Genomic DNA, 23,476 nt, shown 5'->3' with positions numbered 1-23,476 from the left:
CAATGAAGATGTATCATGTTGTAAAACACAAGATGTTCTTGGCATCCTGTTCTTAAACAGATTACAACTTTGGTAAGTAAATCAGGTTAAGATGAACTAATTTACTTAGGTTTGAATTCAAATTTAGTAATCATGATGCTGTTAAAAAATTACAATCACTCAAAGCAACCATAAGTATAAAGGTTCTCATCTGTCTACAAATTCAAAACTTTAAAGCTCCTAGCTTAGAAAAATATTCTAATTTCCCTAGTTAATTTGTGTACCAATAATTCACAGAGTTCTACAAACAGGATACAGTTCAGAAGGAAAAGGTTAAACAAATCTTCTACACATTAGAAAGGTGTTCTTTTTTTAAGGGGGAGGACAGGTAGAAGAGAAAGACTACCTTACAAATGTGAGAACTCACATTTCTGTGAGTGCTATTTTGAAAATGTGCACTAAAGTCTTTGCTTGCTATGAAACCATTATTCTCAGGGCCTGCCAAATTTATCAGAAACTGATGACGTTTTCTGTGACTGAAGCTACTGATCAGTCAGTGCATTTTACAAAGCTATTAAAATCCCTCAGAAACTTAGAATACAAGACCTTAGAAACAAAGAAGTAAGTACTGGGGACACAGTCAATTTTTATTGCTAGAAAATCTAGCCTTGGATTGGGAATGAAGAACCATATGCCTCTGGTTCCATCGAAGAACACATTTAACCTTTTTTTTTTTCTTGTGCTTTCTCTATTCTTTGCTATTTGATTTGAAATTATACATGGCACTAGTGATTTTTAGAAACTCTTGGAAATGCAAATACAAACTTAATCTTTCACCCATTTAATGGTATCTACTTAGGAGATACAATTTTAAAATGGAACACCATATGATTGCCCGTGTTCCAGTTTTAATGTGTCACATCCTCAATTCTAATACAACCCACCGTAGAATCAAGTGATATGAGCCTTCAGGATCTTTCAACTTTCTCCCTTGCTTCTCTGTGATTTAATAAGTAACTTTAAAACACCAAATAGGGACAAATAAGAAATGAAGCTTTATATTTCTGCAAACTACAACACTAAAACACAGTGGCTTCTGTAATACATTCACACAGGATGCTTATTAGTAAAATTAAATATTTGCCTATGAATAGCAGAAAAGTAATTTGAAAAGAAAGAGCTTGGAACAAGGCAAATGGGAGGGAGGAAAAGCTGGTCTCAGAACCCATTGTGCCATACCTGACTTTAACATGTGATATTCAAACGAACGTTCACACGCCTTACATCAAAGAAATGAAACAAAAATATTCAGCTACGTTGTACAAAAATTTTTTTACATAAAACATCATAAATCTTGAACAGATTTACTATATTTGAATTCTAAAAAGTTGCCTATAGAATGGTGCTGGGATTCTGTTCTCTGCTTGCTTTTAGGCAGTGCTGTTGCTTAAAAGTTGACACCAGGCACAATATTTTAAAACAAAGTCAACAAGCAAGGAGCAGTACGTGGATTTGAGCCTTTCCCAGATGTCAGTCCTGAGGATGCTGCAAGACTCCCCATCAAAATGTGTAAAGCTATGAGGCGGATACTGATGCCTGAGAGAGTGAGTGACGACATGCACTGTATGACTGCTGTAATGCCAAACAGTGCAGTTTTCCCCTCCTCAAACAGCACGGTTTCAATAAATTTAAAGAACACTCCAGTTCTTAGAAAAATACCAGAAATCATATTTAACAGTTAAAAAAAAACATTATCACAATCTAAAAATGCCCAAATTTTCTCTTATCTTCAGATAAAATATGCAGCAGCCCCATGGCATAAAGCTTATTAACTTATTCTGAGAACCAGAAAGTATATGAGCATAAATATTTTACTTTCACTGAATATATACCATATGTCATTCACCTCTTCCTTTTGGCTTTTCATGCCAAAGGTCCAAATGGCATGTGTTTTTAACAAGACAATACTGAGGAGAGCAGCATTTCTGATCATCTGAATTGGCAGCTCAAAACAGATACCACTCCTTTTACAAAGGGAACAAAGGGTGAAGGGTGTGTGAAATTTGGGCAGTGGGCTGAAGGGAAACCGTGCACATGAAATTTGGGTTACCATGCCCCAAGTGTGTTTGCCACCCAAAACAGAACACAATTACCTACTTTAACAGAGCTACTACCAACATTTACTAAAACCACATTAAAAATACACAGGATAATGAATGGTTTGAAAGAGTGCATTTGGAAGCAGAGAGAACCCAATTACACACCTTCCTGCAACAGAGTGCCTCAATCATACACAAAATAAACTTAAGCTGTTTACAATGTTTCCCAATTTTTTTTATTTTTCCCTCTACATTTAACTATTAAAAAAGTTTTTTTTATTAATAAATGGGCTCCTCTGTGGTTCATATACAATCATAAGTGAACTTTAAATTCCATTTTATACAAACATCTCAAAAAATATTGGGAGTGAAGTATGGTAAGAAATATTGCTCACATTGCTAATTAACATGCGTAGATGAAAGGAGGAAAATGTTTTGTTAGTGCATATACCTCCAGAGCAGAAAACCCACCCAAAACAAAAGATTTAAAATAAAACATACAGTAGCTGATTACAAAAAAAGGTAATGTCCACAAAATTAAGTTTTTCATGCTATTCTACTTTCCAGTACTATGTAATCAATTTGCATGGCTAGATGTTGAATGCTTGAGGTATATAAGAAGGGATACCTGCACATTGAGGAAAATCTGTCATCTTAAGGGTTGTTTCTTTGTTTATTTTGTTTATTCTGATATCTTGACATTTTTAAAAGAATATTTTATTTACATCAAACTTCACTCAACTACAATGACATTCCAATTATAATAGATGACAAACAATGCCTCTATCACTAGGCACTTTTAAAAGGGAGTTTAGGCTTTACAGAACCCTTCTGATGCAATCCCATATATGACATTACATCAACCCACCTCCCTCGTCGCACTAAAATTACCCTTCAGGGGAAATATCATATTATGTAGCCTGATTAATTTACTATGGAAGAAATTAGTATAAAATGACCACAGGAAATGCATCATTTAAGACTAATAAAACAGCCTAAGATGTCAGGTTTGAAAGAGGAGACAAATTGTATATATTTAAAACTAATTAAATAATTTAAATTTGACCTGTACTTTATATATTAGTGAAACACAAATATAGGCTATTTTCTTTTAAAATTTCATTCACATAATGGAAAGTTTCTTGTTTATTAAAAATATCACATTTTGAGACTAGAAACAGTAAAGTGCATGAAAAGTTTAAAATATAAATTTCAGAAAACTCTTATAGCAGCAAAAAAGCAGAATAAAGAAAAACTTAAAAACACAGACACAACCTTTTCCTGTTACTGTGCCATAATTAACATCAAGTAGCCAACCAATTTTTCCCCCATTAAATGGTATTTCAACCACTGCGTCTTGAGTCACAGATTTTCAACTGGCCCCTCCTGGGCGAAAAAAGGATTCTAACATATCTAAAGAGCATCAACAGTTGGGAATAAACCAGTAGCTTCTTAATTCAACCCTGACAGACAACGGAAACAAAGATTAAAAGCATATAATGGCCATTTGGCAACTAGAGTCAGGAAAAATGATCCAAGGTTTTCAACTACTCCCTGTTCTCTCTCCCAAATCCTTTCCACTGTCACCTCAAAAAGCCAAAACCAACAGCCACTTGACCTACTCTGGGAAACACATGGAATATTTGTAGCTTTCTTCTTCTAAAGCTTTGATCAGGGCCTTTTCATTCGGTAGTTATTTTTTAAACATTTGACCATAACAGCAAAAATGATACAGATCATATAATATCTGTTTTTTCCAGCACAACCAGGCAGAAAAGCGTGGATGGAAACAATAAAAAATACTGGACACTAATTTTGTGGGCATCCTAAATAGACCAAATTCTATTTTCAAGATGTGTGGCAGTAGAAATTACCCGTTGTTTTCCTATAAAGAAACTGAACAGACAGGCTTAGAATTAACACTTCTAGTAAGGTTATAACTAATAGGGGTACAAAATACAGAACGATTCCTCAAAAAACAAAACAAACAAATAAAAAAAACCAACCAGCACTTCCCCAACAAATTGTTGTGTGCTGTTAAATGCTTGATTTTGAAACCATATTGTGCAATCACCTTTCATTTCTCAGTTTTTCTCATTATGGCTAGTTTATGTACAGATCTAGCAAATTTAAGTGCTTTGTTAATGTGCAAATGACTGCGGAGCCAAAAATCAGTTTGTTATCATGGAAAACAGAAATTCAAGGCAGTTTCCTGCAAGGCATGCCATCATTCAGTTTAAAATCTTTTATTTACAGTTTTTAAAAACTGCCTTTCACAAAAATGAAAAATGGTTGGCTCACTTGAAACCATTCAAAAGAAAGTATTTGTTCTGGAAAAACAAATACCCTGTTGTTGGGCCTTGAATTGGTGATTTATCAATTATGAATGCTGACTCCTAATATAATATGAAGAAGGTCCAACTTAAAAACATGTTAAATTAAAAATTTGGAAAGAGAGTGATAATACTTTGGTTCCAGCCCTAGTGCCAAATGATACCAATATGCACAAAATTGTACAAAATCTTATAGCAAACACATAATGAAAGGAACCTGAAGAAGCAGCTTAAGGATGGCCATACTTCACTCCTACATACTTTGATTTACAACTGTACAGGTCCATAGTAACAGATCCCCGTCTTTGCGGGGCAGTACTCCACTACCTCCGATTAGGCAAGTGAACACCATTGACAAGAGGCAGGAGTGGAGGGTGGAGTTCAAGTTGTGTTAACAGTGAGAAGTGGTCTGAAGGGATGTGAGGGTGTGGACACCCAGTGATGTTGTTCTCAACCAGCCATTGAGGATCTAAAGGCCCCAGGACACCAAGCACGTTCATATGAGTCTTGGAATAGAAAATGTAGTCAATCACGCCCTGAAAAGAGATTGGGAGTTGGGAAAAAAAGAAAAATATATGCTTAGATAAAAGAAAAACTTAAGATATATAAAAGAACAATTCATAATTTGTAAAAGCCAAATACCTGAGTAACCTGTGTTTCTGGTACACCTGCTGTCTTCACAATGGGTCAAATAGATCTCAAATCTTGAATGGGTATTACATGACATAAAGGTGGCTGGACAGGGAAACACAGTGCCCTAGTGGAATCATAAAGCCTTGCACATGTGCATAAGTGGTAAGCAAACTGAGAAGCTAAGCTCACCAAATCATGTCTAGGCATCTTTAGAACTGGCTTGCTTGGGTCAGTGAAATCTAATTTATCAGTATAAACAATATGGAAACTGCACTGACTCTGTTACAATAAACAGAAAATCAGAATATTTATACAAACATATACAAAGTTAATGAAAAGTTATGACAAGAATAATTCTTGTAATGATAACTGGTATGATATTCAGTTATTTGTACATCAATCAAACACATCTGAATGAAGCCACTGTAAAGCATCTTTTCAGATTTGCTAATCCTAGTTCAGCTTTCCCAAATTTTATACATATATACAAAATACTGCACACATTTAATCATTCTAATCCGTTCTTAAGTTTAGAATATTCATTTTCACAAATCCTGGTGTACTATAAATTCTGGATTTCTTGCTGCACAACAGTACCTCTGTAAAAAACATTCAGTAAAGACCTATCTATGTATTCAGTTGTATCTCTCAGAGCTAGATGATTCTGTTTATCTGATCAGTAAGTTTCAAAACTAGTGTGCTTTTTTTTGCCCCAGGCTATGTATGCAAGAGTGTGAAGTCAGATTTCTTCCTTCCCACATCAAGAGAGCCTGAGCCCAAGTATGAAGAAAGAGTTCCACACCTGGAAATACCTATTCATAAATACTATACACAGGGAGTTCTAGCTAATATTTTTAAATGGTATCACAGTGAAATGGGCTACTTTATTAAAAGAAAAAAAAAAGAATTCAATGAAAAAAATTATACTGTGAAATTTCGGAAACAATTACCTTAGTTTGCTGATTTTGACATGACCAAGACCAAAACAACAAAACAGTTCTTTTGAGGGAGAGGGCCTTATTCAACATTAGATACTATAACCTTACTTTACCACAGATTAAGGAATCTACGTGAATCCAGGGGAGTACTTTCTGCCATTAATGCTCCAAATCCAAATAGTCAAGAAATATTAGCGCAATGTATTTTTATCCCTTCATTTTGGCTAATGCCTAGTTTTGCAGTGACATTTTAGGAAAAGGTTTGACAAGAGTTTCAGTGGTTTTACTTTCTTTTATGAGACCACCCTTTGCTTCAGCAAACACATTTAAAACATTTGTGTTTTAAACAAAACACAAACGAAACATTTTCAATTAGTTATGTTGAATAAAACCTCTTATATCTTATCACTTTATTATAAAGTAGCATTATGCACATTAGCTACTAGAGTTAGAGAATTCTTTGCAAACATAGGCCCCAATAAAGATGTTAAACATTCCAGAAAGTAAGAACTGGAGATATCACTTGTAACTGTTTTCTTGGTTTGAAACATCCAGAGTAAAAGCTCTTATCCAAATCCTTAGCAAGTTCATGTCTGAACTCGCCCTAGTATTTATACATATATACACCTTGTACACTGTATCATATTCACAAAGAAGGTTATAGACTAACGATTCTTAACCTTTTCTGATTCAAACTGTTTCTTTTTTTAAAAGATCATAAAAAGGTGGGAAAAGTCTTTATATTAGTAAAGTCTATAGGTAAGTCTATAGACGTGTATATGAGAAAAAAGTAAAAACAATGAAAATAGTTTGAGGTAACATTATGCTAAGTTTTGTTTTGTAAAAGAATGCGAGAAAATTATACACTATAAATTTCACAATGTGTAACAGAAAGATTTACTACTTGACATAATAGGAAAACTGTCCTTCCTCTTTTCATTAAATGGTTCAGACACACCCTTAGATTGGCGCGGGGCAGGAGGGGGGCCAGGTGATGGTGAAAGCAGCGGCAAGTTTGAATTAGGCTGTTTATTCAACTTATCTGATGTTACAAACTGAATGTCTGTGTTCCCCCCAAATTTCTATGTTGAAATCCTAACCCCTAACCTGATGGTATAAGAGGGTGGGGCTTTTGGCAGGTGATTAGGTCATAAAGATGGAACCCTCATGAATGGGATTAGTGCTCTATAAAAAGAGACCCCAGAGAGCTCTCACTCCACCATGTGAGGATGCAATGAGAAAACAGCTGTCTGCAACCCAGAAGAGGACCCTCATTAGAACGTGACCATGCTGGCACCTGATCTTACACTTCAAGCCTCCAGAACTGTGAGAAATAAATTTCTGTTGTTTTATAAGCCACACAGTTTATGGTATTCTGTTATGGCAACCTAAACTCACTAAGATACCTTGTGTACAAGTAATTCTCCTAACTGCTTACCCTTCAAGTCATTCCAAATCAGTTCTAGATTAAATGACTCTGAGTTCTAAATACCACGTTTCTACATTTCTAATTTATTTGAGAACCAAGTAAGTAAGAAATGCTAAGCCAAGTAAACAAAGTTTAACAGTACTCCATTGATGCAATGGCAGAATACTATACTTCGATCTGTATTTAATGCTAATCACATGACATTTTTACATTTGATGTTACCTATCCCTTTTTACCAACTGCCTTCAATATTGGCACAGCACTAATTACATAAAATGTTTTGTAAGAAATTGAAAAGTTTATTGTCTGCTACTTGGACCAAAAGCTTAATTCTCTCTAGTCAGGTATGCCCTTAGTTTGTTCTCTGATCATTCTTCTTTTCCATCCTATTCCACCCTCCCATCCATCTATCCAGCCAGCCAGCGTTATTTATCCTCCCCATTCATGCCTCTCTCGCACGGATTTACAGTTCTGCCATTTCTCATCCTATCCTACATATGCTAACATCAAACACTCTCTGAACCATGCACTTTTGGTTCTTTAACTGTACTTCTTCAGACAACATAAATGCTTCAATAAGATTCTTTTATTCACTTATTAATACATGTAAGTTCTTTTGAAGGAACATCAACAAAAGATTTGAAAACAACTCAGACGATCGAGGAAGATGGCTTAGATTAATATTCTAAACATTATTTCCCTAATTTTTACTTTGTGGATAAGGTAAAAGTAACCTTTATAAAAGCCTAGTTAAGGTAGAAATGATTTGGTCTTTTTACCTATACACAAACCAAAAGAACAATAAGAGTTGTAGAATTACTGAACACTTATTTTAAGGAACTTTATTTTAGGTTTTCTGGGTTGTGCTGTGCTGGCAGAGCTGTATTATATACCACTGTATAGGATTTAACCTACAGTAATCTGTGTATCATTAAGTCCCGAGGTTTTCCTTTAAGCTTACACAAGAAGCCGTGGTGTGATAGAGTCAGCTAGAACTTGCTTTCTTAGCACTTCATCCCAACTCTGTGTTCAATGGTATGACGTTGGGAGCTTGAAATCTACTACAATGGGAGTGCATGTACCGCAGAAATCAGCAAACACTACAAATTCGGGCTTCTTTTTTTTCTCAGAAAACTGATTATTAAATATTTACCAGCACATTACTGCATATGAGTGATCTGAACAAAATCAATTATCTCTGAATAGTATTTTCTACTCTAACAGCAAAAATACTAAAATTAGATTCAACTTCTAAACAATTCTTTTCCACTTCTTGATTACAAAAACTGACCAATAACATAAGCACACAAATTTCCTTTCTTCCTACTATCTGTTTCTTGGAAAGGGGCTAACAAGCACTGAAAATGGAAAAAGGTTATCGGAGATGTGTAAGAGCCCAATTCATAAATTTCCTTTGGTATTTTCTTAAATTCCCCATCTAGGATTCTTACTCCTAACCACTTTCTAACATCTACATTTTTTCAGGATAGTATAAGACTTTAGGATAGATGCCTGAAATGCCAGAAAGTCAAACAAAGGTACAATAGAAGAGCTACAGGCAGAGTGATTAGAAAACTGGCAAAGGGAAAGGGACTGATTACAGAAAATCACTACCAATCAATGTTTCAAAAGAACAACTGGTTTTGTACAACTGGCCCTCTAATTTTTTTTTTTCTTATTTTGCAAAAAAAAAAAAAAATCTTTCTTGTCCTTTTACTAAGCTGGAATGGTCTACTGCCTGGGCATTGATTAGTATGACAACATGGATATAAAATAGACCCTAAGCACAACTTTCTCTAACCCATCTCACCAAGAAACCTGGAAAATTTAAAGATAAATAAGATATCAATGGAAAGTACTAAGAAAATTTTGAGGGAATACTCCACAAATTCATTCAAGATGAATGTAGCTATATCAGGTTGCTTATTATTTGGATCCTTACTGAAAGTTAGGGATGGTATGGACAAGTGAAGATTGACTATATTCATAAATATAAAGTGCTTTTGAACAGTGCCTGGCATACACAAAGTAAAGTATTTCGGAATTTTTTTCCATTATCATGGTTATTTGAAATTCGAACAAATAAGGGTTCAAAGAGAATTCTCAAGTCAACAATAACCACCACAAAACCTAAGAAACCTCCTTACGTTACGTGCACACGTAGCCAAGACATTTTGAGAATGTAAAAAATCCTGAAGATTACACTGTTAAGCATAAATAACACATATCTTTCCTGTCACGTGTTTGCATTTGACATAATTTCTGTGCCAACCCAGAGGCTGTCACTTACTTTGAAATCAAAGGTGTAATTGGTGTAAGGCATCAAGTTATTTTCATAGGCGCTCTTCAGTTGGAAGCCATGTGTGATTCTCCCTTCTGAGCTTCCATTCTTTCCGTTGCAGCTGAAGTTCATAAGACACTCATTGTACCTTAGTTCCTTGAAGTCTTTATGGTTGTCAGCTACTCCTCCATTGCTTAAATATTCCACGACACCTAGTAGAATAAAGAAGGAAGAAACACTACCATTTAGCACTTAGACCTTACAGAAGACTTCATGGCCAAAATCTGTTGCCAGGTGCATGCACCAAGTTCAGAGTGGTTTTATTATACTGAATATTTACTTTTACATATGAAACTGCCTTTTTGTGGTTGATGCTAAAAAAATCAAATACCAGCAATTTCATATGGTTCCATCAAACTGAGGTGTATTTGCCTACTCCAGAGCAAAATATCCTGATCACACAGAAATATCTTCAGTTCTCTTAATGGTTCTTCAAGCTGAAGATGATTCCCAGGGTCTAGGATGGCATTCACCAGGAGGGTCTTGACCGTAAATATTTTTAGAATGTTATTGCAAAGCACTATCTCTTTAGCATTTCAACATTCTATGCAGTCCATCAACAACTTCTGGAATATGTAAAATATAGCATACATAATAAAAAATTTTAAATCATTGACAATAAAAATAGATTTTGCATCTTCAACACTGCAATGTCTAGCTTCAGCTAGGCCACATCATTCTTTGTTTTGAGCTGCAGTGACACTAAACAGTACATTATACGCTGGAGGTATACCACTTGCTCAAAAATATTAGATGTGTCTAAAAAGCTGAAGAGAGCAGAAGCATTCAGAAAAAGCTCACCACTTCCACTGAATAAGTAAACATGAAAAAAGTACCACAACCCTTCTTATGAGGATGATGATTACTAAAGTTTGTCAGTCATCGCTTTCTATTTGTGATCAGGAATGACAGCAACATATATAATGAATAAATGATGAGCACAACATCAGTATTGTGAATAGCTGAAAAGGAGCTATCATTTATCTAGCAGTTACTACATGCCAGGCACTGTTGTAAGAGCCTTACACACTTAAACCTTACAAACAACTCTATGAAGTGGACAAAATGATTATCCCTTTATTTAAAAATGAGGAACTTAGCTATAGATTGCATAGCTCCTAAGTGGCAGAACCAGGATCCAGCCCTGACAGTCTGGCTTGAGTCAACTTGGCATGCTGTGATGCCAAATGATTAACCAAATCAAATGAGATGGGGGAAACCTGTGCTTGAGAGCAATTTACTCTAAAAAAGAAAAGGATTAAAAAAGGAGGACATAGTCAAGGTGTCAATGAGCCTAGGGGCTGAATACAAACATTTGTGAAAGGATGATTTCGACATTTATTTGCTAAGGAGAAAAAGCAAAGGTGTTTTCTAGATTTGAGACTTTTATTAATATTACAGTTGTAGGCATTTGGGTTATGTTATATTTATTCTTGAGTGGTTATTTTAAACAATTTAAAGTAGCTTATTGAAAATATACAAAATTTAGAATATGCCTCAGTAATAGCAAAACTGATACTATAATGTTTTACATTTGAATTTTAATATCTAAGTGCAGAACTGATTTTTTACAAAGATCTAAAATAATTTAAGTTAGGACATAAAGTAGTTAAGTGGAGCTCAAGAAGTAATGTGAAATCCTAAGATAATTTTGATTACTCTTCTGCACCTAATATCAGAATTCAAGCATCATTTAATGAATTCACTTAAAGGTTGCCAACATTATTAAACTAGATAGCTACCTGTGCTGAATATTTTCTGGTTGCTTCTTCAGGTCACCCTTCTCCACTGCATTCTGTGGGGCAGGAGGCTGACCTTTACTTGCATCAACTGCAAACCCCTCCCCGCTCTAGCTTCTAGTTGGATTTGGTCAATGGACAGCAGTGGCGAGAGATCAGAGGACAGTAGCAGAGTGAGGCAGGGATATATATTCCCCTGGCTTGTCAGTTTGCAAGGGATTGATCGCATCCCAATTCAAATCCATCACTCCCATTACATGGCCCTCTCCTCGTAACTATTTTTTCCAAGTTTTGATAACAACTCCCACCACTTTTCCCCCTTAGGTGTACAGGTGGTGAAGGGTCCCTATCTCCCCTAGTAACAGGGTACTGCATCACTCATTGTTTTGTGTCCCTAACCCTGCACACATCTTTGGAAATAGCTTAACTAAATAAACTCTCCTCAATTACTCCATGTCCCATTCCTGGGATTCTTACTGATACACTCTCTAATTTAGAAGAGAAAGTCTCTACTCAAAAGTTAAGAGCTAACTGACCTTTCAACTAGAAGTAAAAACAAAACTGAAAGCGAAGAGGAAATGATGTTATAAATACCTGAATCTGGCAATGAGTTAAGATCTGCACATAGCACCAGCGGGATGGAATTAGGATCTGCAGTTGGGCTGCCAGGCCTACTTGAGGCTTTCTCCAGAATGTTTTTAACCTCTGAGACAAACATCATGGTCTGAATGAGTTTCACATCAGAATACTCTGGGTCCCAATGCATGTGGGCATTTGCCACTATAAGCAGCTGTTTGTCTGCAGCATGAATAGGCTTCATACCTAAATTTAAGCATTAGGGAAACAAAGGTTAAGATTATACTTTATGTATCAAAAAAGCAGTATCTTAAGGTTTTCTCCCCCAAACCCACAACCACTTCTTTATTCTTTTCCATTCATTTATATTTTCCCCTTTATCTCATAAAGTAGTTCTTAGAAGCTAAAGTGCTGAGATTCTGGTAATCCCAACATGGGGGTCGACAAACTGCAGCCCATGGGCTAAGTCTGGCCAACCACCTGTTTTTGTACAACCTGCATGAGCTAAGGCTGGTTTTACATTTTTAAAGATTCTACCAAACATTTTTTAGAAGATTGTGATAGAGGCCATATGTGGCCCTCAGAGCCTAAACTATTAACAACCTGGCCCTTTACAGAAAAAGTTTGCCAACTCCTGCTCTCTACCCAAGTTAGGAACTATACTGTGATGTAACCAACAATTAGTTAGAGTACCTTGATTTGCTGAGCTTAGTGTGAACAAGCAGCTTAAATATCTCTGTCATTTAAACATCACAATAACCTAGTGAGGTAGGTTTTCAGTTACTTGAATCACCTAAACCTTAATTTAAGTTCTTCCTACTGCCCAGTACGTATTCACCTTGCATTTCCTGAGCACACCAGTGACAGGGTCAGCAGTAAGAGGCAGTAACATTATATTAACCTATACAAAATAAAGTAAGGCAGTGAATTTGCTATGAATCTGCTACCAAAACAAATTCATACCACACACCCAAAAGAAGTAATTTAAAAATTGAGAATTAGGGAGTAGTGTGCTCTCAAAGTCTGGACATGGGTTTCAGACTTGGCTTTATTACTAATTACTAACCTTTATTTCTAATCACTTAGCCATTCTGGTGTTCAGTTGAATACCTCATTTGGACAATGAGGTATTCAACTATAAAATCTCTAAGGTTATTTTTTCCCCTAAAATACTGTTTTATAATTCTGTCAAAATAAATATTAACATGGTGGATGAGGATAACACATTAAAAAACTTGCCCTTTCAAAGAGGCCATAAGCACCTCTGAAGGGGCAAACTGTGAAAACTGTGTACTGACAGAGAAAAAAAGTGTCCATAAAGTTTTTAAGGCTCAAAACTCAATATGCATGGTACGATGCCATTTAAATAAAACTATACACATACACGTTAGTAATGTGTAAAGAATGACTAAGAGTTACTCCGAGAGGGTATGAATAAGATGAAGGGACTCTCACGTTTTACTCTATATACTTTTGTACTGCTGGAATATTAGATACATACAAAATTATTTTTTCTATAGAATTTCTATAAGTATCTCTTAACATTTTCTATTAAAAATATAAACTCTGCAGAAAGACCTGATTTTCTTAGCCTACTATTTTGGTAAAGTTTCTGTCTTACCAAGCTATAATTATCTTTAATGTTGAGTAAACAAATAACTGAAGTATCTTTCATATGTGACAGAAATGGTCATTTTTAAAGCAATCTGATCGTTCTCTAAGCTCTCTTCTTTCCCTAGGAGTTTTACAGTGTCACTTTTGGCTGTAGATTAAATGTTCACTACACTAAATATTAAAAACTTGCCCCTTCAAAAAGGCCATAAGCACCTTCTATAATATTAAATTACTCTTCCAGGAGTATAAGAGAGAGGTATTTCAGAATGTGAAAGTTTTAACTATATAATTTGTAATTACTCTTCTGCAAATTAAAAGGAGAGTAAAACTAAAAGAAATTCAATGTTCGCATTACCAGAAAAAAAGTACCAAACTTTTGAGAAGAATGAGACTGGAAAGGACATAGAAGTCAGTAAAAATGGAGAGGCTACAAAAGAAGACGGAATTTAAAATCTCACATCAAAGACTGATTGTCTTTGATGATGGATAACCTGAAGAACAGTGAGAAAAGGAGGTTTGACAGATATGCATGGTCTGAATAATTCTATCAGTACTTAAGGCAAAAATCTTTTCTTCTACAGGTAGAAAAAAAATCATGGACATATATACACTACCAAATGTAAGGTAGATAGCTAGTGGGAAGCAGCCGCATAGCACAGGGATATTAGCTCCGTGCTTTGTGACCGCCTGGAGGGGTGGGATAGGGAGGGTGGGAGGGAGGGAGACGCAAGAGGGAAGAGATATGGGAACATATGTATATGTATAACTGATTCACTTTGTTATAAAGCAGAAACTAACACACCATTGTAAAGCAATTATACCCCAATAAAGATGTAAAAAAAAAAAAGCCCTGATGTGGTCTTGACACCTTCTCCTTGCTCTTACCTAAAATATAGTTAAGTAAACAATGAAATACTGAAAGGCAGGCAGTAGAGAGGGGGAAAAAAAGGTCTGGATATGCAAAGTACATAATGAGTTTCTTACTTTGAAGGAAGCTATAAATATCTAAAGTGGAAAACAAAAGTACCAGGTAGATAAAAGATGCCGCTCTTACCCTGACAATGACTGAGATATAACAAAGAAATTAGAGAAACTGTGCCAAGTACTTAACCTTAAAGACAAAAGATTTCAGTCAAGAAGCTAAAAATATGGCTGAAAGGAGAACCAAATCATCATAATTTCCAAATTCAGCTTAAAACTATTCTTATTTCGAATAACCTTTTGGAATTAATGGCATAGTAAAGACTTTTCTTTTTACAGATTACCTGGCAAGTAATATTCCAAGATATAGATGACGTTTTACACAATTAGTGCTATTTTCCAGCCTGTTTCCCTTAACTTTCCTCAAAAGACAAGAAAATAACTACGCAATAAATATCAACAAGACTCACTGCACTTCAGATGGTGTTTATTTTTTGTAAGAATATTTTAAACTGCACTCACCTGCTCCAAATAGTTCTTTGTGGACCTCTAATACCACAGCGACACCAATATTATCTTTTGTCATCACTCTGTTCAGCATAGCTTCGGATCCATCTGAATTAGCCATTGCCACTTGGTTAAATTCCACTGTATGCTTCTGCACCAATGTAAATCTAAAAGGTACAATGCATTAGTATTATATTATTAGATAATTGGACTATCATGCTAAAAGCCATTAAATGAAGGGAGCACAAGATATAGATGCTACTCATTGTCTCCCTAGTCACTTTCTAGCTGCAAGAGGCCTTGTGATATAGTTCTGGCCAATGAGAGGAAAAAGGTCTGATTACTGTAGAAACTTTCTTGGAAGTGCCACCTAGCAAAGACGGTGTGTGTGCATGTATGTGTATGTATGTATTCCTTTACCCTTTTATATCTCTGCCCCTGTGGTGAGAAACAGGAGGGTAAAAGACAGCCCACTCTGAATGGAGAAGCAGCTGAACCAGTTCTGGACTGCCATTTTTGGATTTCTTGTGTGAGAAAATTACTTTCCTCCTACTTCTTTAAGCTACTGCTGGGATTTTCTGGTATTCAAAGGTGAACACAACCTTAACTAAGTCAGCAGATCAATAAGAAAGAACAGCAAGAGGGAGGGGATATGGGGATATATGTGTACGTGTAGCTGATTCACTTTGTTATACAGAAGAAACTAACACAACAATGTAAAGCAATTATACTTCAATAAAGATGTTAAAAAAAAAATAAGAATAAAATCTACCTACCCTGTTTGCAGTTTTATTCTCACCACATCAAGAAATCTGTCAAGAAAATGCAGGGACACACCCTTATCTCGGCTAAGTCGAAGCCGATTTTTCCATCTGGCTTTTACTAGAAAGCTGGAATTAGGTGAATGTAAGTGAACAGAAAGAAAGATTCTATAAGATGAGGAATGGCTCTCGCTGTGATTACAGCTTCTGCATCTGCACTAATATTTCCTTTCCTTAGTGCCAAAGTAGGTATTGTAGGATTTAATAGAATTGAGTCTAGCACTGTCATTTAATAGCAGTATGACTTTGGTCAAGCCATTTAACCTCTGTCAGCCTAGTTTTATTAAGTTTGTGGAGTATTTATAAACAACCAAAACCTACTAAATATACTGTCCACGTTTCACTAGGTTTTAAGTGGAGAAAAGACATCTTTGCTCTTATAAAAGGTCCCCACCCCATCTTCCTCCTAGCTTTGAAAGAGAAGCCTGCACACATTCCTTCAAAAATACTAACATCTTACTGTGTTGCAGGGCACTGCTAGACGAAATAATACTCCTCTCCTTGCTCCAATTCTGAATGTCTCAGATGCTCTGAGAAGAATAAAAGGTCGGGTCAGGTGCCTACTCCTACGCCAGAGTGATTAAAGGGAGTGTAGTTTGCACCCTCTACCTTAAAGAGGAGATATTTAAACTGAAACATGAAGGATGAGGAACTACCAAGGTGAAGAATGGAATCAAGAGCATTCCAGACAGAGGAAGAAGTGAGAGGTCCTGGATCAGCAAACAACTTTGTATGTTTATAGGTTAGAAAGGAATGGAAGGGTAGAAATGGTGTTGGAGATTAAGAGGAAGAAGACTGACTGAACAGGTTCTAAGCAGGGAAATGTTATTATTTGATTTATATTTTTTAAGATCACTGCAGCTGCATTGTAGAGAATGAATTACAGGAGCCACAGTTCAGGAATTATGAGAACAATTAGAAAGTTTCTGAGGTTGTTTGGATGACAGATGATGGTGGCTTAGGCTAAGGCAAGAGAAATAAAGAGAAGTAGGCAGATTCAAACTAAGTTCTACAGACAGAATTGATCATCCTCCATATCAGACTTTTAAAAATGTCTTTAAGCAGTGGAATACCTTTTTCAAACAATTTCTGGTAAGATTCTTATACATAAAACAGATAAAGGCAGTATTAGGTTTAAATAAATCAATCACTGAAGATGATGAATCTGTTTTGATGATTATAAAAATTTGAAATCAGAGGGTATAGATGATAATTATAGTCATATCAGTCTCAGTACCCAGTTTATTTCTCTATTCTGTTTTGGTTACACAGCATTAATAATAAAAATCCTGATTCACACAGACACACAGATATAAGCGGTAAATAACTGACTTTGAACTCAGAAAAAGAAAGCAGGCAAAAACTCAATTCAGAGGTCTGCAACAAGTCAACTAAGCAGCATATCAGGAACATGTTATCAATTTCCAAAGTGTTAAAATCTGATATTTGAAACATCTGAGTGAACATGTTATTTTTAAATTACAGTTTAATTATTTGTATTTAATTTTTGAAATATCTTGTAAATATTAACTCTTAAGGCTTATTTATAGGAACCTAGGGTTCTGTAGGAAAGTTTGAAAATCCTATTTAATAGTTATATTTTTAATATTGGAATATTTTTCTTCTACCAAAGTCAGGCTATTATTTGGTAGGGGTTCTAATAATTAGATATTCTCCCCCCCACATCTAATATCTAATTATTAGAACTAATATATCTAATTATTAGAATTGTCTAATTATTAGAACTGCCTTCCCTAACTAAAATGTTTCCCTGTATCTTTCTTCCATCAAAACTAGATCTATATCATTTCTTTACAGGAATATGGAATTTCTTTTCCATTTGACACTACTTTAAATATCATCCCCAAGTCTTCTCAAGAAAAGAAATTATCAATTCTTTATATGATATATGGTGTAAAACAGTTGCTCATTTGAAAAACTCAAGTTCACCCAAAGGTGCAGTACCTAGAGCTGGGCAAAAATGAACTACTGCCTTCCTCATTTTGGACTGTATTTTTGTTAATAAAGACTGAAATTGCACTTGGGGACAGCCATGCTATTTATAAGCCAAATAAGTACTAATATATATCTAAAACTTTCTGGTTCTTTTAGCTCTTAAACCAGGTCTCTTCAGTTCTGCATTTATAGATGCTTAAAAACAAACAAGTGAAAAAATGATTTTAGTAAGTTACATGTTTACTACAGAGATTTGGGGATGAGTTAAAAATATAAAGAAAATTTCAAGTCACTTGCAATCTAACACCCCCATCAACAAGTCAATATATTTCCCCAGACTTTTCTCCATGCACATGCACACAAACATTTTTTATACAATTAGAATAATACTCTAGGTCTATATTAATGAACATTCTACCATGGATGTTTCCCTATAAAATACTATATGTTTCAAAAATCAATTTTTATGATTGCATTATAGTCCACTATACAGATTCACCATAATTGAACTATTCTGTGTTGCACATTTACTTCTGATATGAGCTATTATAACTAATGCCGTTAGTTATAGTAATTAACATTTAGTTTAGTAATGAACTTTTTTGCATATATTCTTCTGTGCTCTCAAATAATTTTACCTCTTCCTCTTTCCTTTCCTTTAATAATCTAAGAGTAGCAGACTTTATTTCTGTTGAGTATCATTTCATGAGCTTCTGCCCATTAGTTCACCCATTCAGATATTAAGGGTACTTGGAAACTACATTCTGTTTTTCCAAAAGATTAAATATCCCTGCCAGCTTTTCAGTTTTTATAAATCTTATATGTATATATATGTCTTCTCTTAAATAATCAAAATTCTCAATAGGACAGTACAAATAATAATAATAAAAAAAATAAGGGGTCCGTTATTGAGGATCCACTTTGTATCAAGACCTGTGATAGGTACTTCATACATATTAGTCCTAAAATTTGTTAAAACTTTGCAAAGGGGTGGACATGAAGAGATGCTGCCCAGATTCCTCATCAATCCTTCAGGAATTGCTCCAGTTGCAGAGAGCTGCCTCACCAAGGTCAAGTACTTCTGGGAGTGGCACATATCCAATTACAGATCAAAAGCAAAAGATAAAGGTCTGGGGATTTTGGTTCCTCCTGGGTTAACTCTCACAGGCCATTTCAGCTCTAAAGCTACAGGGTGGGGTCAGCTGAGGCTGTCCCAGTCTGCAACACAGCTCTACTCTCTATGCTAATTTCTGCTTTTTCCCCTTCCTTTCCACAGCTGTTGATCCTTAATAAACTCCTAAACACCAAAGTAACTTGGAGTCTTCTTTCTGGAGCACTCAAATTGCAATAGACAGTATTACTATTACCATTACGAAGATGAGGAAAACTGAGGCTTGCCAATTTTTTGAAAAATGAAGTGGTTTATTTGTCCCCAATATATTAGGACTTTTCCTATACACCAATATTAATGCCATCTATTGGGTTGGCCACAAAGTCCGTTCGAGTTTTTCTGTAACATTTTATGGAAAAAACCCGAACGAACTTTGTGACCAACACAATACTCCTCTAATCACACTTTGGCAAGATATTTTAATACTATGGGGACATGGGATATAATTATATTGATATGGAAACCTAACTAGTTAAGGCACTTTAGTGACTCTCTTGGCTTACCAATCTCTTCTTGGTTTGCCAATCTCCTCCTTACCTGGTCTTAGTCTTTCCACTTTGAAAATAATTCTCCTCAACAGAGACCATGAAAGCAAAATAGAAGTTGCACACCTCTGGTTTTTTCTTGATCGTCAATTAGTGATGGCACAAGCCACATAGGTATACCCCTTTACAGTGCACATGTTATTTAAAATATCCTCCTCGTTGCCTTAACACTTTCACCCAATTTTCCCTTTTTCTTAATTTTCATGGCAAAGAACATAGGTTCATAAACTCTTTTTCTTCAACACATACTTGGTTATTGACTTTTTTAATCAACAACAACAACAACAACAAAAAACCCAAAACAAAAAACACTCCTTTCAAAATGAATCCTGAACAATTACCCTGTTCATTAGATGCCTCCAACCACCCCTCCAACTTTCTTCCTCATTGTTAGTATAATTTATAATTGTATTGCCCTGGTTTGACTTTTGAAACTTCCCAATCTTCTTGAGGTATCTGCTTTATAATGTCTTTGGTTTCAAAAAGTTCAGAAAAATAAAACCAGTTTTCCTAAATAGAGCACATGTCATTATAACTTACACCTCCCTCCTTGGGGCTTAGAGATTCTAAAAGGGTCAGAGTTATACGCTCAATTTTATTATTTCAGCTTCACCAGTAGTTGAAGAACCAAAGAGATAGTTGAGAACTAAGGAAAAGAAAATTCCTTCTTTCCAGTGAGAATTAAATAAGAGCATAGATATACTCCTTGAACCATAAGAACTTTTCAGGGACTCTGCCTTTAGAAAATGAGATTTCTAGCACCAGTATAGGGAGTTATAATCTCCTATAACTTATCTTGTGTTTGTGTTTATTTTATTCTATATTTATAATACATTTATAAAATAGTAAGAAATAGTTATCCATATTCTATCCACACTACTTTAGAACAATACTACTTCTTATTTTCTCCCCTCCTACCTACAACCAAATAACCTTCACTCTGCTTCTACTTTCTGTTAACTACGACCCTTTCTGATCACGTTAAACTCACTCTTAAACCTAAACCAAATAGAAGTTTTTGTTGTATATTCAGCATAAGATGCTATAAAATGTGTTCTTAGGTCCTTTCAAGTAATCATGGGAGTGCCAGAAAACAATTTGCTAGAAAAGGTAAGCTTAGAGAGTGAGATAAATAGGGAAGAAAAGAGGATATTCACCATCCTACCTATATTTGTACAACTCTTTTAACCACTAAAAGCATTTTCACATTCTTGATCATTTTAGCCCCATAAGAAACCTCTGAAGTTAGGCAGAACAGTTATTATTATCCATACTGGAAAGGTAAAGGAAACTGGCATAAAGCAATAATTTTATGTTTCAGATTAAATTAATGGGAAAGCTAACACTGGAAACCAGAAACCACAATCTCAGATTTTAAAATTCTAAACACAACCACCACCTATGACAGAAAAAATTAGTAACTGAGAAACTAGTAAGACAGGATTATCACAATAGGTCATTTTGGGACAACACTATAACCTCTGAATGACCTCTTCTCAACCACAAAACCACCTGTCATAATACAGAAGGAGAAACAAGGACTTGGCCTTACCTGGTACCTCTGAGACAGACAGCAGAGGCAATACAGTAAGGACTAAGCACCATGACAACCTAGTTCCCAGTCCTATTGGAAGAGACTGCCTCTTCACAGTGTAATGGTCCCACTGTTCTAAAACTGCTGTTTTCATCTTTCCCTTTCTCACTGGTTTGAAACAAAGCATGATCAGATCAGAAATGCTAACCTCAGGAAAAGCAAGCAAGTCTAGATCTGGTTTCAGCTCCATTTTTCAACATTTTGGATTTCTTCAAATTGCATATCGGGCTCCAAGACTCCATTTCTACTAACTGTTCAGTCTATAGGATAAAACATGGGAAAGAGAAACTTTCTGACTCTAAAAAACTTATCTATAATAACAGTCTCTTCTTACACACACACACAAAATACAGACCTATATGTATATGTCTCTTTTATAAAATATTTTGCACTGAAGAAAACACTTATTAAGATAAAGGACAAAGAAAAGGTGATTTCTGGCATCTTATCAACCCAAATTTCCATTTTCTGGTACCTTTATGCACCTAATTACCCAAAAAATGATGTTCGTAATGACCAAAAGGTGCTACCAAATCTTGAAGTGCCTTCTGAATCCCCAAAGATTAAACTAGAATGTATACAATATAAAGTATAATGTATACAATATAAAATATAGGGGTTGGGCTTCCCTGGTGGCGCAGTGGTTGAGAGTCCACCTGCCGATGCAGGGGACATGGGTTCGTGCCCCGGTCCGGGAAGATCCCACATGCCGCGGAGCAGCTGGGCCCGTGAGCCATGGCCGCTGAGCCTGCGCGTCTGGAGCCTGTGCTCCGTAACGGGAGAGGCCACAACAGTGAGACGCCCGCGTACAGCAAAAACAAAAACAAAAAAACAATATAAAATATAATGTATTCTAATTCTCTGAATAATGGTCTGTGTCCCAGCCATTACTAAGCAATATACTATCCTTCCATCATGATGGATAAGAGATTTTTATTATAATATTTTGCTAAAAATAGTGATTATTATAGTTTCCATTTATTGTTACCCATTCTGTACCACTGTTTTCCATGAAGGGAAAAATATTTCATCAATGAAGATGAGAAATTATCTGATACTCTGGTTTTAGAAGATTAAGACCTTGAGAATGAGTACAGAGAATTGAAGCACTCTTCTACAGCTATCTTTTAACTGTTAGTCTTGTAAATCATATAAATTCTCTTACAAGGTAATACACAAATATGTACAAATGAGAAAATAAGCCCAGAAAGGGTAAGTGACTCATTCAAGATTATACAGCTACATAAGCAGGAAAACCACCTGGCTTCCAAACAGTCTTTTCTTTGCACTGCATCATTTCTCCAATCTGAAGGAGTAGAAGAAATGCAGCATAGTATACTTTGTGTTAAATTCCAAATAGTTTGGCATTGGACATATAACATGACATCAGCAAGTTATTTGGCACTGTTCAAAACAGGTGGAATTTAACAACATATCACACTCAAGGTCTTCATCTGTTGCTGGATCCATGTTACTGTTTAGGCAAAAAGTTGAAGAAGGAAAGAAATGCAAATGATGCATCGAAGTATTTCCTATGTATTTATCTCTTAAATAATTTACAGCATTTTTAATAATTCAAGTATCAGTTTTCAAATACTTGGTTGTTTAAAGTTTCCTAGACAATTGTTAGTTCAAAATCTTAATTACCTCTAGTAAATTATCAAGGCATTTTAGATTTTCCTCTCAAAACTGTAAAGGGAATGAAAAAAATTTTATGTATTATCATCTTTCAGAAAGAAACAATGGCAAATGGAAAAACAGATTGATGTTACATGTCTCAATGTTATCAGTAATTCTTTTTTTAATTGTTTCAAGGAAATTTGTGCGTGAATACTGGTAACAAATATCAAATTCAAGGCAGTATTTCCCAAATGAGGTAACCTTTTAATAGGTACAAGTGATATCGGAAGCTGAAACAGTAAGTCTAAAGATAAACAAGGACATACTATATAGCACAGGGAGCTATACTCAATATTTTGTAATAACCTATATAAGAATCTGGAAAAAAAATATATATATATGTAAAACGGAATCACTTTGCTGCACACCTCAAACTAACACAACATTGTAAATCAACTATACTTCAATTAAAAAAAGTAATAAATATTAAAAAAAAAAAAGAAATCTAAAGATGCAGTTTAGTACAGTGGTTAAAAGCATTGACTGTGAAGCCAGATAATCTCTATGTCTTGGTTTCCTCATCTATAAAAATGAGGAAATAGCTCTATTCCTACCTCTGAGGATTGCTTTAAAAATTAAATAAGATAATCAGTATAAATA

General features: G+C 35.2%; 1 protein-coding gene across 4 annotated transcripts in view; it reads right to left on the bottom strand.

The window, feature by feature from the left end:
* Window positions 1–2,630: 2,630 nt before the first annotated feature.
* CNOT6L (CCR4-NOT transcription complex subunit 6 like) overlaps window positions 2,631–23,476 on the bottom strand; it is a 113,917-nt gene continuing 93,071 nt past the window's right edge. For all 4 annotated transcript variants that reach the window (XM_060012309.1, XM_060012306.1, XM_060012307.1 and 1 more), the window contains 4 exons: window positions 15,125–15,276; window positions 12,086–12,313; window positions 9,702–9,904; window positions 2,631–4,947 (listed from right to left, as the gene is read on the bottom strand). In XM_060012309.1, the coding sequence (XP_059868292.1) occupies window positions 4,735–4,947; window positions 9,702–9,904; window positions 12,086–12,313; window positions 15,125–15,276 (796 nt within the window). In that variant the 3' untranslated portion in view covers window positions 2,631–4,734. The remainder of the gene's footprint in view (window positions 4,948–9,701; window positions 9,905–12,085; window positions 12,314–15,124; window positions 15,277–23,476) is intronic.

This window comes from Delphinus delphis, chromosome 5 (assembly GCF_949987515.2).
Source record: "Delphinus delphis chromosome 5, mDelDel1.2, whole genome shotgun sequence".
In the NCBI taxonomy this organism is placed as follows: domain Eukaryota; kingdom Metazoa; phylum Chordata; class Mammalia; order Artiodactyla; family Delphinidae; genus Delphinus; species Delphinus delphis.
Note: the sequence above shows the minus strand (reverse complement) of the source record. Positions and strands in the feature narration are given on the sequence as shown.